We start from the raw sequence: 19207 nt of genomic DNA, 5'->3' as shown, positions 1-19207 counted from the left end.
TATGAATCAATTCACTCGTATAAAATGCATGGAGAGGATATATATACGGGGGGATCCCTCATAGCCGGACACTTAAGTCACTAAATTCATAATTAAAAAATATTGGTTTTATGTGATCCTGTTACCCATTTATAATAAATACAAAAAATAAATATGAATTTTGATATTACATTTTGATGATGTATTCTAATTCCAAATTAATCAATCATAAAAGGTGACTCCCAATACCAGACGGAATCTGTAAATTGCTCGATTTCTGCAAATTTGTACATCACTGAATGTGTTTACCCCAGAAATAGTTTTTCATAACCAATTTAATGCATTTTTAAAATCCTCAAGAACGATTTGAGTTTTACTTAGTTTGCAAGATGTCAATCAAAAACCTCTTTCATATACCTACAGTATCGGACATATGTAAAAATGCACCAAAGCCGTTTTAAAATACAAAATGGTCAACTTCAGAGAGCTATATTTCCGCCGTTTCTCAACCGATTCTTTTCATTTTTTCTGTGACGAACTAAAAATTTCCTCAATTTGGAGGACTATTGTGAAAATTGTGTGGAGACTATTGATTCAAAAGTTACAGATAGGTTGAGTTTTGACATAGAAAAAGCACCAAGACACAAAGTGATGTAGCAGAAAAAGTATGCGTCGTAGCATCTTCGTGTCTTCAGTGCATTTGTTCATTGCGTGATGAGGACCAAATGTGCTAAAGACACCGAAAGGATACGATGCATAATGTGTCTGATATATAACTTTTCGTCTTGGTGCATTTTTTATGTCAAAATTCAGCCTACCTGTAACTTTTAAACCAATAGTTTTCACACAACTTTTTCAATAGTTATCAAAAATTGTGGTAATTTGTAGTTCATCACAGAAAGAATGAGAAAAATTGGTTGAGAAACGGCGGAGATATAGCTCTCTGAAGTTGACCATTTTGTATTTGAAAACGGCTTTGGTGCATTTTATATGTTCGATACTGTATGATGAAAAATGACACCGTGTTGCTGCCATATTTCTCGCACGCTCCTAATTTCGCTCACTGCCAATTTTATTCATATTTGTTAATATAATTTGAACTACATAATTGCACGCAATAGAATAATTCAAAATACTAGCCAACAAAAATGAGCATGAGCATGATTGACCGCCCGCAGTTGCCACTCTGTTGTTACCTACTTACACTGGAAACCAACAGACGCTACTCAGGATCAGTAACATCCTAAATGTGTAATTACTGGTGCTCTCATTATTATAACAAACAATGGGGGGGAAATGTTGACGTGTTTATAGAAGCCGAGGAGTCCTCTGCACTTCCACAAGAAAACACTGGGAGTTTGGATATGGGAAAGGATTCGTTTCGGTAAACGATGAAGATATAACACCCGCATAACTCGAACCGGACACGATTTATCCGGATTCCGTCGCTCGCCCACAAAGAACCTGCGACAGATTCAACGGATCAATTTCTACTAACGCACTTCTTTGTTTAGTTTTTTTTTCGCAACGGACAAAAATTTCTTTCGCAAAACATGTTTAAAATGTCCATGGTTACTTTACGCTACATTTTACAACGTTACTGTCTATTTTTCTTATTTTTATACCATTCTTACGTTTGATACCATAATCGACGGAATCCATGAAAAAAAATGTTTTGAATCACTGGTGCAAAACTTACAAAGATATCATATAACAAATCAAGTTGTTCGAAACTGGTGGGCAGAAGGTGCTTGACCAAGTATGGTATAAATATGTATGGTATAAATGGGGCCTTCCTTAGCCGAGAGGTTAGTCCGCGGCTACAAAGCAAAGCCATGCTGGAGATGTCTGGGTTCGATTCCCGGTCGGAAAGCTCTTAGTTAATAACTGTGGAAGTGCTCATAAGAACACTAAGCTGAGAAGCAGGCTCTATCCCAGTGAGGACGTAATGTCAAGAAGAAGAAGAATTACACAGTATTTCAACATTTAAATTTTATTTTCTCTCGTCATTATTGAATTGTGAAATATTTCAGAACTAACTGAATCCTGGAGCTCTGTTTTTGCATACTTCTATATGGGTTTTAAATTTAATGTTTCCTAGAGTCTTAACCTCATGCGATACATTTGAGCATATAGTGTGTCATTTTCAGCGTGTGCTTATCTGTTTTTATCGTATTATTCTGAAAATTATTAAAACAGTTCGGATTTCTATGCGAAACAAATATATGGTTCTAGTAATTTAAACAAATTCGTGAATTTTGTTTTAACAGTATGTACCATTTATCAAAAACACTTTCATTCTGGTGTGCCGTTATAATTTTAATTTTGCAATGCATGATCTTACTACCTATCCTCTGATTAGAATATGCTTCGTCAGTAACGCAAACGATTTGTGCTATGTGATAATAGAAGATATGTTACATGGAAACAGAAACTTGATCTAAAGCTCGCTTATACTAAATAAACATGACATGTTAACATTCAATTCAAAGGGAGTATCGTATCAACTAGGTAGTAGAATTTACTGCTGCTTGTTCATGACTTTTTGTTCGTTACAGGAAGTTAAAGATGCAAGTATGTGCAAAATATCCTGAGAATGGAGATCAAGCGAAAAAGTTCAACCTTTGAAACAATACTAGCGATCGTACATATGATCGAGATTTGTCTAGTGAATGACATGATAAATAGAGACGCTTCGAAGATGATTGCAAACAAAAAAGTTTTAACCTAATTACTTCTACATAAAAACTTCCGCTAATCAGTTCCATTTCCTAAGGATCAGTGGTTCACTGTATTTGTTTAGATTTTGGCATTTTATAAACATTAATGTGACTTTTTTATAATAAATGCTTTCTTCTCATATTCGTCTGACACGTAGATTACATTCTTCTGTTCTGTTTGAAAGTACTTCAATTGCATCTTCGTTATTCGCACAATCGAGTCATAACTTATATAATATAGTCTAAGATAAAAATCGTTTACATGCACTCATACTGAAAGCAATTACTATTGTGATTCGATTAAGCTCTGTTTGTTTTGCTGTGCTTATCGTCCGCCTGTCATCATCAACCTTTGTATTTCCATTTCAGAAAGCACCTTTCGAGATGTCTAATTCGTAGAAAACTTAAACGTATAAAACTAAAGCATGGAACATAAAACGTTTGAAATGTTATTTTCTTTTTTAAATAATTCACAGAAATTATTTCTCCGTCTTCGATCGAGTCTTGATGACCTTTTCCGGTTTCTTCGAGCGAGGTAATGTAGTGCAGCTTGCAGACATTTTATCCTGAAAAACAAGTGATAAACATCAGTATGCAGTAACTTTTGGTAAATAACATAAAGTTAGTGAAAAGAACGAAACTGTTTAGTGATGTTAGCGGTTAGTTTCATTATACAGCGTATTTAACCGTTGCAAAATAGCAAATTTCATTTCGCAAGTGCTTCTCGGAAATAATAACAATAACGTGAAAAAACACACAAAAAGTCGAAAAATCGAAGTAATTAATTTTCTGCATTCAAAATTTTGTCACTTATCAAGTCCAATTTTGAAGCATCCCAAAACAATCGAAATTGTACATTCTTAATTTAAATATTGATTTAATCTACTAATCTGCTAAACCCTTTATTACTCAAATTCATTTTTATTTTCGATCTTTGTATCATTTTTCGATATCTAAAATCTATCTAAGCACGTTTTGGACAATAATTATTTTTTTTTTCATAAATTTATTTATTTTGGTTTCTTATTTTTCTACTTTTATTTTAGAACATCCCTATCCTTTTCCAATTTTTCTTGAAGCCTCTTTTGGTTACTGACTTTCTTTTCGGAAAAATCGATTTGAGATTATTTTTTCAATTTACCCCAGGCTAATTGTAGAAAATATAAAATGGACACATTTTTGTATTACATATTAAATTAGACCCAGCATTTGCAGGTTATAAAATAATATAAAAGTATACAGCCATTCCATGAAAACCCGATCTAGTGTGTCACCGAATTCCGTGAAAATTTGCTATTTTGTTCCTTATCCGAAATAAAGATACACGTGTTTTTGAATTTTTTGATTAGGGAGACCATTTCCGAAAAAAGGTGACCAGAAAAATCGCGACCCTGCAAAATTTTTATTTTTTTTTTTAAATTTATAACTTTTGAACCGCTTGACCGATTTTAAATTTTCTAGGACGAAATGAAAGCTAAAGATTTTGACTTGTCAAGAAAAATATAAAATTTCACATAAATTGTTTTTTTACATGTTTTTTTATTTATTTATTTTTTTTTTGTTTGGTATTCAGTTGGAGCTGCCTGACAGCTTAACTTGTCAAGGCTGAACCCTCGGCCTGGCTTTTGCCAAGTTTCCCCTCTACCAGGACCAATACTCAGACGGACTAGGCAATGGCGCCCACATGAACACTACTTTTTTATTAGTATTGTGACGTGGTAGTTTTTGAAAAGTACCCATATTCCCTTGCTTCTGAGAAAAGAAAGCATTGTGAAAATCAGCAGCTCCATCAGAATTTGTTTGAAATAGTAGTGTAGTAGTGTCATTACTAATACTGTCTAGTCGAAATGGTTTTGAATAATTTGTCATTCAAGTGCTATTCTGATTACTCCTGTCTTTTACGTAAGATTAGAGTCTTAAATGTCAATTGTCGTCAAGTCTTAACAAAGTTAGGCTGTTTAGTAAGAGTTCTAGTTAATTTCATTTTTTGTTGTTAAAAGTATTTATTGGTCATTACGTTCATATATCCTTAAAGAAAATAGTCGCTTTCCTTGTCTGTTCAACAATTTTCCGGGACTAGCAAATGTACCCTAATGATCGATCTCAGCGTCTTACTTTCCATAGACAAGTTACCGTTTTGTCTCAAACTCCGAACAGACTCATATTCCGAACACTCGGTTTTTGTATGACGATTTGGTTGAAATATTCCGCTGAAATATGTCACCAAATAACAAGGAAATGGCAGTCAATTGCAATTCAATTTTATCGTCTCCAATTTAATTTATTACACGGGAGTAGTGATGATTCTCAAGTTTGAGACCAGTTCAACAAGCTCAGATATATTTATCTGCGAAATTATTAACTTGAATGTGATTTATTCGTGCTGTTCGGAATTTGAATCAAGGTGTTCGGAATATGAGACAGAATGAACACAGTGTTCGGCATTTGAATCAGAATGTTGTTCCATACTTTCACGTAAAAACAATACTAAAGCTAATTAAATCAACATTATTATTGGTACACCTAACAGCTAACAGTTAGACTTTGCGAAGAAATTAAAATTTACACAAATATTAGCCAATTTATGCCGACCAGATGTATTTGAAGTCACTGTTGGCCTTAAGTGTTCGGAATATCAATCAAAACGGTACCTTAGGCTTCTATTACAGTCAGAGGCGCGTCCACGTTCGAAACCATGGGTAGGACAAACGTTGGCAAATATTTTGTGCACAGTGAAGTTAAGAAAAATTTTAACGCTTGAAATTGAAGTTCACTATATTCGAAGAGGCTCAATCGCAAAGGGGTGTAAGTGACTTTTTGCTCGGTTTTGAGTTGACTGGGAAAATTGCACTGTTTCCATGCGTTCTAGCGACATTTTCAGTTCATTTTTCCGCTCAACAGAAAAAAAATACAACCTTAAGTTCATGCTTTACAGGGCTGGTAGCGACTGAGTGCCTTAAAATAGGAAATTATAAACCTCTTGCTAGAAAAAAGAAACCTAAAAGGAATTAAAAAGAGGCCGTTAATAGCATCAGAACATACATTACTCTAAGATCAAATACTTTTTTCGAGAATTCCTCGTGACATTACGACAAGTATTACTGTATGTGTTTTTTTCATGATTTTCGCTTGGAATTTCATCAGAAACATATTCATGTATTTGCCCATATGATCAAATAATACTCCTGAAATGTTTGAAAGAGTTCATTTAATGATTATTTCCCAAGGAATTCCACGAATTTTCCTATGGAATTTCTACAACAACAGGATACTTCAAGTATACCTCAAGAATGGCAATTTTCCCAAGGAGTACCACAGAAATAGAATTTTTCCAAAGATTATTTCATAAATCATCTAAGTCTCAACATTTGAGACATTTTTCAAGAAATCCTAACTCTTCAAAACTTTATCCGGCGATTCATTCATCGATTTCCTTGGGACATGCTCCAAGATTCCCGATCAAAACATCTTCTAAAGTTCAATAAATTACTTCTCCAGAAATTTGTAAGCATTTTCTTTAATATTGTATACTAGGATTCATATACAGTTGTGTTCAGAATAATAGTAGTGAAAGCCGATTTTCATACAAAATGCTCAACTTTGGCATGCTGTAACTTTGTCTCCATATGAGCAATCGGCATGAAATTTCGTCAGTGAACTACAAATATACTCAATTTTATTATCACAAGATTTGAAAAATTTCACACTACCGGCTAAAAAGTTAAGCATCAGGTGAAATCGCTCAAAATAATAGTAGTTTTAATAATTTGAATATCTGCTGTAAGTTTTTTAATTTTTCTTTATTAACTTTTTAGCCGGTAGTGTGAAATTTTTCAAATCGTGTGCTAATAAAATTGAGTATATTTGTAGTTCACTGCCAAAATTATATGCCGATTGCTTATATGGAGACAAAGTTACAGCATGCCAAAGTTGAGCATTTTGTATGAAAGTCGGCTTTCACTACTATTATTCTGAACACAACTGTACCCTCATCAATTGCTCCAGAGATTCCGTCAAAGATTTTCTACAAAAATTCCTCCAGTGATTCTTTCAGATTTTCTCAAATAGGTTTTACATTTTTTTTAAAGATTTCTGGAAGGAATGTTTCCAAAGAAATGCCTAGGTTTTATTTTTCTGGAAAATAAATCCGAGAGGTATTTCTGAGGAAAATACTTGAACAACCTTTGATAAGACTTGTGTAAGTTTTTCTTAACAAGTATTTCACAGGTTTTATCTACATTTTTTTTTTCGAAAAATGTTGGACAAAATTTTCATAAAAATTTGTTCAGGAATTATCGGAGGAATTATTGGGAAAATTTAATGTAGTGCAAACTGGCGAGAAAATTCGAATAATCTTTTTGAAACTGCATGGAATTTTTTTTTTTTCAAATTTTTGGTAAAATGGCATGAGTATTTGGATGAAATGCTGGAAATTCCTAGAAGAAAAAAATAGATTTGTTCAAAAACCCATGAAGGAATTTTGGAAATCTGGGAGGATGAGATGAATTTCTGAAGTAATCGACATGAACAGGCGGAAATATTCTCGCAGGGCTTCTTGAAAAAAAATCCTTAGGCTATATTTTCAAAACACTCTTGAATAAACCTTCTCGCAAAATATACTGTAGAAATCATTGGAACATCTCCTAGAGTAACTACTGGTAAATAAGGTTGAATGATTAGTAAAAAATATCTGGATGAAATTCTAGAATATTTGGAAAAAATGAAAGAAATAGCTTTGGAGTCCTCAAGCATTTCCTGGAGCCAATTCTTCTAAGCATCCTTTGAAAAAATCGCTGGAATAATTTGTGGGAGAATAGGTTGAGAAATATCTAGAAGAATTTCTGGAGACATCCTTGTAAAGGACCCTGAAAGTATTCTTAATAAAATCACTATGGAAATTTCTAAAGCATTAATTTAATTTTTTGTTTGTTGAATCATGGGTAAGACAACCCTTTGGCTGTCCTACCCAGGCGTTTTTGTGCGTTAGGCATAAAGACGTTAGGCATAAGTACGATAGGCATAAATACGATAGGCATAATGGACGTTTGGCATAATAGATGTTTGGCATAATGGACGTTAGGCATAATGGACGATAGGCATAATTTTCAAAATGAAAATAGAAATCGTTCACTGGAAAAGTGTATTGACTTTTTTGATATTTTTTTTCCTATCTTCATTAACGAGATTTTTAGCCCTGGGCTAGTTCATCTCGGGACCAACGGCTTTACTTCGCTTCCGAAGGAAGTCGTAACTATGACTTTCACGTCATAAGTGACTATCTCGGGGTTGGGATTTGATCCCAGTTCCTCAGCGTGAGTGGCGTGAGTTCTAACCATAGAGCAAAGCCATGCTGATGGTATCTTAAATCGGTTCCTAGTCAATCCAGGATCTTTTCGTTTTCTTCACTTTCTTGGCCATGAAGCATAATCGTGTATCTTGCACAAATGAGAAAGCCAAGAATAAGAATGACGCTGTACATGATCTGTTGCTCATCTTTTGGGTTTGGTTCTACACATATAACTGGCAAATTTTTCATCAGAGATTATCCCTTCTTTAAATTGAAGGCTGTTCTTTATAGTTTTGATGTCAACAAAATTATTGTAGTTAGTGCTGCTAATGGCTTAATCAGAAAATTTCCCTTCTTCCATAAATAAGCTGTTCTTTCGAGACATTAATGTCATTATTGCTTTTAATATTTCCATCATACATTTTCCCTTCTTTGAATCATAGGCTTTTCTTTATACTTATACGGTTAATTAAATGGTTGGAGGAAAATACTGTTTGAGAAATCACCTTCTTCCAATATATGTTGTTATTTGTATTTTTATTTTTCTAATAGTTTTTGGAATTGTAGATGTAAATATTTCCATCCGAAATTTTCGTTTCGACTTGCTGTTGATTGATTATGAGTAAGGGGCGATCCATTAATTACGTAAGACAATTTTCGAGGTTTTTAAACCCCCCCTCTCCCCATAGTAAGATATTTTGTATGAATATTAAAAATAATTGTATGGCGCGTAAGAAATCTCAAACCCCCCCCTCCCGCCATAAACCCTTACATAATTAATGGACCGCCCCTAACACTGGGTAATCAAATAAGTTGTTGGAGCTCTATGCAATAACATTGGGAATATCATTTTTCTCCCAAATGCACGCCATGTTTAAAGCTGGATACTGTGCTATGTTGCATTAGAACTTGACTTTTGTAATTAAAATAAATATCTAATCAAATTTTAATTTTCAAACTCGACGAATATCGAGGAAATTTATTGAAAATCATCGAAAACTGTTTGCACAAGTAGCAAAGGAACCGTTCTCACTACATTTAATTGACGAGCAGACTCGAAGTAGCAATGTAACGCCAAGAAGATAATTGTCATACTACCAGAAAATTATTGCTAAAGATAATGTCACCTATCATAACATAAATTCTTCACTTTCCTCTCGATTATTGTCTTCAAGGTACTCATTTGCAATATAAGTATTAATATTTATATGGAAGATTTCCCTTCTTTAGAATTAACTCAATTATGTAAGAGAAATGTAACAAAAAAAAATGTCATATACTCATTAAAACAAACATCTTTAGAAACAAATAACACTTTGATTGCACATCGCAAATTTGAATTGATACTACAAAAATGGATTGAGCTGGATTTTAGAATGATAACAAAAAAATGACAACCGATTTTCCTCCATATCTGTCATTTGGTTCATGGTCACATTTCATAGCACCGAAAACAGTAATTTAATACCAGCCAATCAATCTACCCTTTCGTAACGCTTTTTGTATGAACATCGCACTTTTTTATGAACTGTCACACCTTAAGGACAGATACCCACCCCATCAGCATAATTGAATTTGTAAATGGGCCCGAAAATTTTTCGATATAAGACGAGTTTCAAATGACACACGCGCAAGTTATTTTATGCCAAACGTCCATTATGCCTAACGTATATTATGCCTAACATCCATTATGCCTAATGTCTTTATGCCTAACGTCCATTATGCCTAACATCCTTATGCCTAACGTCCTTATGCCTAACGTCTTTATGCCTAATGGGGTATACTCATACAAACTCTAGTACTTGCATAGTACTAAACTCGATTTTCATGTACAAATGATTTTTTTTTTAAGTTTTCTTATCATTTGGCTAAGACATCATGCTAGTCTAAGAGTGAGCAATGACGTTTGTTTGTTGTCATCGTGGGGGGAGACTTATTTTTGATGTTATAATATACCACGTACAATGCAATGAATGAAACAAATTTCACTTGTGATCGAATTAAAATGTCGCACTGGCTTTTCGTACATATGCATTTTTATGTGAAATATGGTCCACGTCCCCCCGACAAAGCCGCGAAAGTTTTGTTTTAGCGCCGTGAAATTTCAATAACTCTCGGATAACTTATGATCTAGCCCTAAAAGCCATTGGTAACCGAGTGTGTAGCTCGTTGTTTGCAAGCAAATGAATGGTCACAGATAAAAACTATCACCACTGGGAGATAGAAGGGGATTCTTCTATGGTAGCATTGTAAAATAACGTGTAAATCCATTGCATTGCTGCATAGGGTAAATGTTCCAATAGTGGAGGTACTAAGCACGGTTCAACTTAATTTAACCCCTCAAAATTCAAGTAGCGCAATAAATGTATATATTATTATTGTAATGGGAAGTAACGACCAGGTCCGTTGCACTCGGGCTAAAATTGGGTACCACTTCTAGTACTGCATTTGGTCCCTCGGCAGTGCAAAAGGTACCCAAGTTTGACAGATCGCAGTACACTTTTCACGGCATTCTAGATTACCTTATGAGCCATAAAATTTTGAGCAACTGCAAAGGACATGGAGGTCTTTAATATGTCTTTGTAACGACCATTCACTTAATGAAAAAATTGATTTCATCGCAGTAACCATCGGCATGTCAGTGAAAAATTATACCTCCACTAGTTGAGGTAAATATTTAATTTGTGTTCCTATAGTTGGGGTACCCGTTGTTTTCTTATGGGATCCTCCATTATAGGAACACTTTACCGCAACTATTGGTACAAGCGATAAAAGTTTAAGCAGTTTTTGGTGGTGTTTTATCAATTTTGAAGCAATGTGGACGATGTTTTCGGCTATTCCGTGTATCAATAAGACAATACGTCGATTGACAATGTAGGATCTGCAGCTAATTCAATATACTCAGTGTAAATGGCACTACCGGCAACTATAGGAACACCCACAAATAATGGATCAATTACCCTACTTGGTTACCAATAGCTTTTAGGGTGAGATCATAATTTAAGCGAGAACTTTACCGCGAATTTCCATTGTCCTTACTGAACAAGACAAATACTGAACAGCTGAAAACATGCTTGAGTTGACTTGTTGTCTTATATTTTCACAGTTTTCTCACACAAAGCAGCGATTTCTTATTTATTTGCATAAAACAAAGGAAAATTCCATAATTTTTCAAGCGTTTTTATCATAATAAGGCTGATACAAATATTAATTTTCTTTTATGTCACCCCCCCCCCTTCAAAAATCCGAAAATTTTGAAGGGGAGAAAAAAAAAAGATTCATCATATTTTTTGACATCAGTTAGGTTTTTTTAATTTTTAAATTAAAAAACAGATAAAATAATGATCCCGAGGTCGATTGAAAAAAGTTTAACATCTATCGTTAAAAATAAAAATTCAAAAAAATAACTTTTTTTTCATTTTTATTTGTTTGTTCCTTATTTATTTTTATCCCCCCCCCTCGTACCTTCCAAGTGGTCTCGGACATAAAAGCAAATTAATATTTGTATCAGCCTAATTGTGATAATCAAATTCATCTGGTACATCGAAAATGGCGTAAATGGCAACTTTGGCAAAGAAAGCTCTCAGTTAATAACTGTGGAAGTGCTCATAAGAACACTGAGCTGAGAAGCAGGCTCTGTCCCAGTGAGGACGTTAATGCCAAGAAGAAGAAGAAGATCTATAAGCAAACTCCCTTAACAAGGATGGAAAAAAAATCGTCTCTAGCGACAAACAACACGGTATCCGAACGGTCTAAGAGGGCCGTCGCTCTTGCAGCAGCATGATTTGAAAACCTCACCAAGCGCGCATTGCACCGACATAAGGAGCATCCGATGCAATGTTTGTCGTGGGACAAAGAGTTTATCGGATAATGTTACAAGTAGCGATCAACTTGAATCATGGCGTATTCGCGCTATTATTTTCGTTAAAACCATGCCCGAATGATTTTAGAATCGCAAACAATATATCCGAAAAGAAATCAACAGATAATAATGGAACAATCCTCAGAATGATAAAACTATGGCTCGCGAACACTTAATCGCTAGCCCACACGCAGAACGATACATTAATCGCGGAGCGTATTTTGTTGTGATATCTTAACGACAAAAGGTTAATCGTTGTTGCTATGATCGCACGATAAAGAACAATCGCGATGTATCGTGGATTTTGTCATGATCACTAGATTTCCATCCTTGTCCCTTAATCAACATGCATAATCTATTAAAAGAATAGTCAAACCGAGTATAATCGAGGGCCAGTTAATGGAACTGGCGGGTAATTGAGTCCTGCATAATAATACGTAATAAAAGTTGAAAAATAAAATGAGAATTGTCACTTTGGGCTAGTGTCACTTGTAGCTTAGTGCAAAAAAAAAAAGATGTTATAATCGAAAAGCGTGAATATTCGCGTGTGTGCTGTAAGAATCTAAAATTGGGACATTCATACTTGCACATTGCAATGTACAACATATAAAATAATTGACTATTGCTTTGCTGAGCCCTTGCGAATTGTTTAGCTCTAGCTTTTTAGCAATTTCTATTGATTACATCTCCAAAAAGTACCCAATAAACATCTAAATTCATAACAAAATCATGAAATTTTAAAGTAAAAACGGATGTAATGAATAGAACCACTGTCCGAAGAACTGGAAAAACACAAGAACAAAACGGGCTGATTAGTAATTTGAATAGTATCTTCAAACAGAGCTCAGGCATATTTCTATTAAAATGCGAAACACTCTGCTCTGCAAAAAATATTTTAAAAAGGCTGAAAACTAGGAAGAAAAACTAATATGTCACTATAAGCTTTTGAAACAGTAAACTGCATGTTGGTACGAAATTTGCTGGAACAATTTATTAATAATCGAAACGATAACAAGTTGATGATGATGATGATGATGATGATGATGGTCCCGCCACATACCCCTACAAAGGTTTGAGCTAGACGATATATCTTTAAGATAATTATTATGATCAATTTAATCAGATATTGCAAAACGAAAACGGTCTGATTATTTTTTACAGATATAAATAACATAGAAATTTTCATGCTATACAGCAACAAATAAATTTTGTAAACACCATTGATCTTAACCACAGATGTTCATAAGCATAACCAGTGATCATGAAATTCCAACAAAATCCAAAACCTTGTCAGGATTGAAAACTCCGCAGACGATTTCAAAACTATCGACAACATTCGCATTTTCAAGAAGTTTCCGACATTCAACCAGCGAGCCTACTAATAATCCAAAGAATCCTTCAACAGTGCAATTGTCCAATTTTGTTTACAAATCATAAAATAGTCATTTATACCTGTATACCGGCGCGCGAGACTCAAACTTTTGTAGACTTCACAAAAAAATAGGTTTTAAGCTAAAGCTACGTCAACAATATAAAAATCCATTATCATCATCAGGGTGAACATAATAGTTTGTCTATACCCTAATGAAATAAAACAAATAAATTATGCAATCAAATAATCTGTTTGTAAAAACATCGTCAAGATACAAAATTAGTCATTATTAAAAAATTACCATTTGGCTGCTCAAAATACAGCTTTTACGTGTGAAATGCATAGTCTCTTGAACTGTGACAGAGTCGTTGCACGCTTTATTTGTATTGGCATAGAATTGAAAAACATTTATTCCTTTGTAGTATAATGAGTTTTGTGAAGCACCATGCAGAAAATTGGGTGTTCTGATTTCGTCCGCGTTTCTTGTGTTATATCTATGAATGTCACTTCCTCTTTCAATTCTGTCACACAAATATCGAGGCAGCAAACCGTTGACTACTTTAAAAACGAACACCATTGTCAAATAAACAATTCTTTGCTTCACTGACAGCCATTGTAGAGCGTCTAACAAAAAAAGTGAGGAAGTGAGTCTATCACATCTTAAAATCAAGCGCATAATTTTATTTTGCAAGCGCTGCAATCTCGATATTTGTGTTTCATTAGCCAAAAACAAAATGGAAGGGCAAAAATCCAAGTGAGGAGAGATGATTGATTTGTACAACAATATCTTACTAGCAATGGTTAATTCGTTTTCAATCGACAAAGAATACCGTACTTCTTGGCTATTTTCTTGATGACATTGTTAATATGAGTGGCAAATTTAAGCTTATCATCAATAATCACGCCAAGATATTTAATTTCTCGAACGCGATCAATTGCCTCATTGTCAATTTCAACAGAGACTTGTTCATTATTACGATTCCGCGAAATGATCATGAATTTTGTTTTACTTATGTTCAATTTCAGTTGTTTAAACTTCAACCATCTACTTAAATAACGCAAATCTTCATTCAAGTTTGAAACGGCTTGTTCTAAATTTTTAGCTGCAATGAATAACACGGTGTCATCCGCAAACAAGTTAATATCACAAAATCGTAAAACTCGTCTCATGTCATTAATGTACATAATAAATAAAATGGGCCCTAATACACTTCCCTGTGGAACACCAAGATTACTTTCCACGGGACTGGAAACCGAATTATTAAAAACAGTCCGTTGAGTTTTTCCACACAAATAGCTTTCGAACCATTTGTATGCAGAACCCGAAATTCCAAAGCGCTCGATTTTTTTCAACAATAAGGGCCTAGAAATCGTCTCGAAGGCGCGTTTCAGATCCAGAAATACAGCAATGATAGTTTCTTTACACTCCATTTTTTCTTTCCATTTGGCTAAAACCAAGTTCAATGCGGTTTCACAAGAATGTCCTTCTCGATATCCCGATTGCTCTGGTATCAGCAAGTTATTATTATTCAAATATTTTATCAGTTGGCCTTTAACAACAAGTTCTAAAATTTTCTCTAATGTGTGCAACATGTTGATGGGACGAAACTCTTCGGCTTTAATCGTTCCAGCAACCTTTTGTATAGGAATCACTAAAGATTCCTTCCAAACCTGTGGCACGTGCCCGGTTCTCAAAGATTCATTTATAAGGTCCAACAGATTGTGTCCAATGACATGAAAGCAATCTTGCACAACTCTAGCATTAACATTATCTACTCCAGCCGTTTTATCTAAAGAAAAACATATACTTCTTAATTCATCAAATGTAATCGGGTGAAAACATTCAAGTTTACATCTACTATTAACCGGCTGTTTAATTTCGTCAGGTTCAGCAACCAACTCAATAGATTGGTTGATCGATGAAACCAACCCCCCCGCGCAGTGACAGATAACGCAATTTTCACGTACCTACATTCAACGTAAACAATGGGGCCATCCACCGCTGCCGGCACGATTTTTCACTATGGCAGATCGGAAATTTGTTTCGTTGTTGACGGATGCAAAACAACGAATGGCATGAAATGAAATAAGGGCGAATCTGATATTTTCGTCTGCCAATGGAAATAAATTTAATAAAATCATCAATATATGATTTTTGCTTCCAAGTTTTTAAGATGGTAAAAATAGTTTAATAAAATTGATGTGTTTTCAGTAGAAAACGAAATTGATGAATTAATTTGTAAAAGCCGATGATCTCTACTTTCAAATATTTACTTGGTCTGATGTAAAACAATGTATAACAAACGATTTTAAAAAGGCGAGCTGGTTTTTTCAAAGCATGTTTCACCATAACTTTTGATTCGCACATGAATTTACTGTTAAATAACAGTTTTCTTCAGCCGTAATCCTGTAATTAAAATTGTCAATGTTGACACTTTTGCATTTTTCATTGTCGACTTCCCAATACATTTACAATATCAAATGTTATCAACATTTTGTTGTGCTTATGGTTTGTTGAAAAAGGTAGAATACATATTTAAGTATACCTAAACTCATATGATACGTAATTTTGACAATAAAAATATGATGCACAAGCTCCACCTTCTGCGCTTTTCCAGTCATGTATAAGTATAAATAACAGTTTTATCGCTATGAAACAGAACATTCTCAGTAGTCATATTGGAGTCACTGTGATTTCTATGAGACATGTTGTGTTACTTGGGCAATGCTCCCCACGTGTTTCGGTCAAGTGTCAAATTCACGCACTGAGTAAATTTGGTGCACCGGTGGATAAGTCCATACCAAGCGACCCATGTCAAACGCCAGATCACTGAATCCCTTTTTTATAAAAGTGGGCTAACTTTTGGTGATATTAGCGCTCGTATAAAGCTGGATAGTTCATCCAATAAGTTTATCTGATTGAAACTTAGATATCTGGGGGTGAGTGTGAGAATAAAAGTGTCCAAAACCGCAAAACAAAAAGCTGGATATGATCTCAGATTGATTTACAGCTTATCCAGCTTTTTAAAAGTGCTAATGGCTGCCGCAAATAGGCTCGCTTTCTAGTAGGGATCGGTTGATTTGACGATTGGCTTGAGTCGTTTTATATTGAGCGGACCGAAGCCAAACGTCAAATCGACCAATCCCTACCAGAAAGCAAGCCTGTTGGCGGCAGCCATTAGCGCTCGTTAAAAGCTGGATAACTACAGTAAATTTTCCATAAATTAATAATCCTCATAAATATCTAAGGGATGATTCAAATATTTCGTAACGAAGAAATTTGCCAATTTAAATTCCCTCCCTCCCTGGAGTAACTGATTTTGTATGGAAGATTTCAATTTATTGTTTGGACCGTTACACTACAAAAGACCCCTTCCCTCCCCTGTTATGTTACGTAATATTTGAACGATCCCTAACAAACTAGTATTGGTTTGAATTGCCAAGTGGTCAAAAAATAATTTCGTGAACATAGGATCGGTTATTATAAGCAACTTTACAGCATGCGGACCACATCACACCACTATCCAAAACTCGCTCATGGGCCATACAAAATCTTCCCGATGGCCGTACAAATCCTTTCAGAGAATCGTAATTTGGTGATTACTCGTTTATAATGATATTCCAATTGCCAAACAAAAATTGTAAAACTTTTTTATGTCCATCAGCATAGTTCTAGTTTACGCCCTATTTTGAGCTTACTCCATGATTTGATTGAGCTTGACAGTACCACGGACCAAAATTTTTCGGTACACTGACGTTGTACTGCAGCTGTCATGATGCTCCCGGGTTGGATGAAACGCTATCGACAAAATATTTGTTAAAATTACATGCAATTTCTTGTTCTGACTGTTCTAATGTGCCATCGAAAGTTATGGATCGCGGATTACAATTATTAGGTTTCAATAAAGACTTTAAAATTTTCCATAACTCCTTGCTGTTGTTCTGATGCTGATCGATTTTCCTCTGAATATATTCACAGCGGGTCTTTTTCAACGTTTGTGAATATATATTTTCGCGCTAACTTGTACCTTCTCCAGTTATTATCATTATTTCTCCTTAAAAACTTTTTGTACAGTTTATCTCTCTTGCGTTTAAGACGAAGTAGCTCTAAACTGTACCAGCTGTTTGAGTTTTCTAGAGATACAAACTTTTGTTCAACTAACTTATTGGTACTGGTTTTTAATATTTCCGTTAAAACAGCTGCTTTATGATCCAAACTGCCCGCACTATTACGCAAACCCATACTTCTTTCAACAAGATTTGATACCGCCTGTTTTGAATATTTCCTCCAGCACTTTTTTCTTACAAGATTATCTCGAATACTACTGTTATCTTCAATATTTATAACTAAAGTTTCATGATCGGTTATTTTCAAATCTGAACATGTGACTGAGTTTACTGTATCGAAATTAGAATAAACATGATCAATAATTGTTCTATTGTGCCGGGAAATTCGAGTGTAATCGGTAACTTTTTGTTTCAAATTAAAATACTCAGCCAAACGCCTCAAATGATTCGAATTCGCATCACTCCAATTGATATTAAAATCACCAGCAAGTACGTTAAGTTTACTAGGATCTATAAATGTCTCAAACCAGTTTTCTAAAATTTCAATAAAACGCTGGTCGCTTGAACTGGGAGAATGATACAAAATACCATAATTACCCATCTTCATGCCACGTACAACCGTAATGCCTAAGAACCAATTACCATCATGCGCCTCGTTTGATTGAAGCTTGAATTGAACTGATTCTTTGACATAAATAGCAACTCCGCCAGTGTGTCTTGAATGTGACAAACAAGCAGCAATATTGTAACCCGGAATATTATACTGATTAAATGCGTCAATGTCTACAATATGTGTTTCCGCAAGAAGTACCAAAAATGGACGTTTTTTCCTCTACAATCTGACGTAATGCAACGTAGTTTGTAGATAATCCAGCAATATTAAAATACAAAATGTCTAATTGGTTCACATTACTACTGGAACTTGTTTGCTATTTATTGAAATGCAAGCTGCTTTTTTTCTGATCAAATAGCTTCTTATATGCCATACATTCATTCTTACTGAAAGCTGGATGATTAATATTCAAGTTCATGTTACGTTCATTATTCATTTTTATACAATTTACACATTTCAATACGGTTGACGTACACTCCGATGTTTTGTGACTTCCGCTGCACTTAGAGCACGCAGTGCTGTTGTTGCACTTCGTACTCATGTGCCCGAATTCTCCACATTCGAAGCATCTTAATACACTAACCGCGGGAACTACAAGGCACCGATCAAATTTTACATTAACTTTTTTGGCAGTTAAGAGACAGCTATACGTATCAACATCTACTTCGATTACGGCATTGTATTGCTTGTATCGGAAGCGTGGATTTTCATAAACATTTAATACTTTCACATCATTAATCGCGATATCTTCATTATGACCTTTTAAATAGTCAATGATGACATCGGCGGAATATTTATAGCTCATACCCAACACTTTCAATCTTGGCACCGATGTTGGGACAACAGCGCTGTAGTTTTCACCCAGATCGTTTTGCATGCCATTTTTCACAAGATCAACATTATATCCTGTTGCACACTTCACAATTACGGAGCCATCTTTCCCGTTTCTAAAGCTACTTATCTTGTGTATTTTTGGATCAAGTTTTTCAAACAAAAATTTGCGAGTGTCCTCGCTGCTCTGATTGGACGTTGGTTTAATCACAATAACCGGACGAGTCTCACTTTTTTTTGGTGAATTTGGTTTAGGACCTTTACTTTTACTTTTCCGAGCTTTTTTATTAACTACTGTAACAAAAGGATTCGCGTCTTCAAAAACATCGTCATTATCAAAATCATCAATTTCATCTGTATTACTTATTTTCCGTTTTTTCCGTGCACTAGAGGTTGATTCCAAATGAACCGACCTAGATGCATCACGCGTACTTTTCATTGTAGCTAATTTCATTTTATCCGCATTAAATTGAAA

The 19207-nt window shown here is 34.7% G+C and overlaps 1 protein-coding gene across 1 annotated transcript in view; it reads right to left on the bottom strand.

Moving 5' to 3' along the window:
• Positions 1 to 1956: 1956 nt before the first annotated feature.
• Positions 1957 to 19207, bottom strand: part of LOC5568197 (receptor expression-enhancing protein 2) — a 44311-nt gene continuing 27060 nt past the window's right edge. The window contains 1 exon segment of the mRNA XM_021855025.1: positions 1957 to 3265. Within this exon segment, the coding sequence (XP_021710717.1) occupies positions 3179 to 3265 (87 nt within the window). The 3' untranslated portion in view covers positions 1957 to 3178.

This window comes from Aedes aegypti, chromosome 3, assembly GCF_002204515.2.
Source record: "Aedes aegypti strain LVP_AGWG chromosome 3, AaegL5.0 Primary Assembly, whole genome shotgun sequence".
In the NCBI taxonomy this organism is placed as follows: domain Eukaryota; kingdom Metazoa; phylum Arthropoda; class Insecta; order Diptera; family Culicidae; genus Aedes; species Aedes aegypti.
Note: the sequence above shows the minus strand (reverse complement) of the source record. Positions and strands in the feature narration are given on the sequence as shown.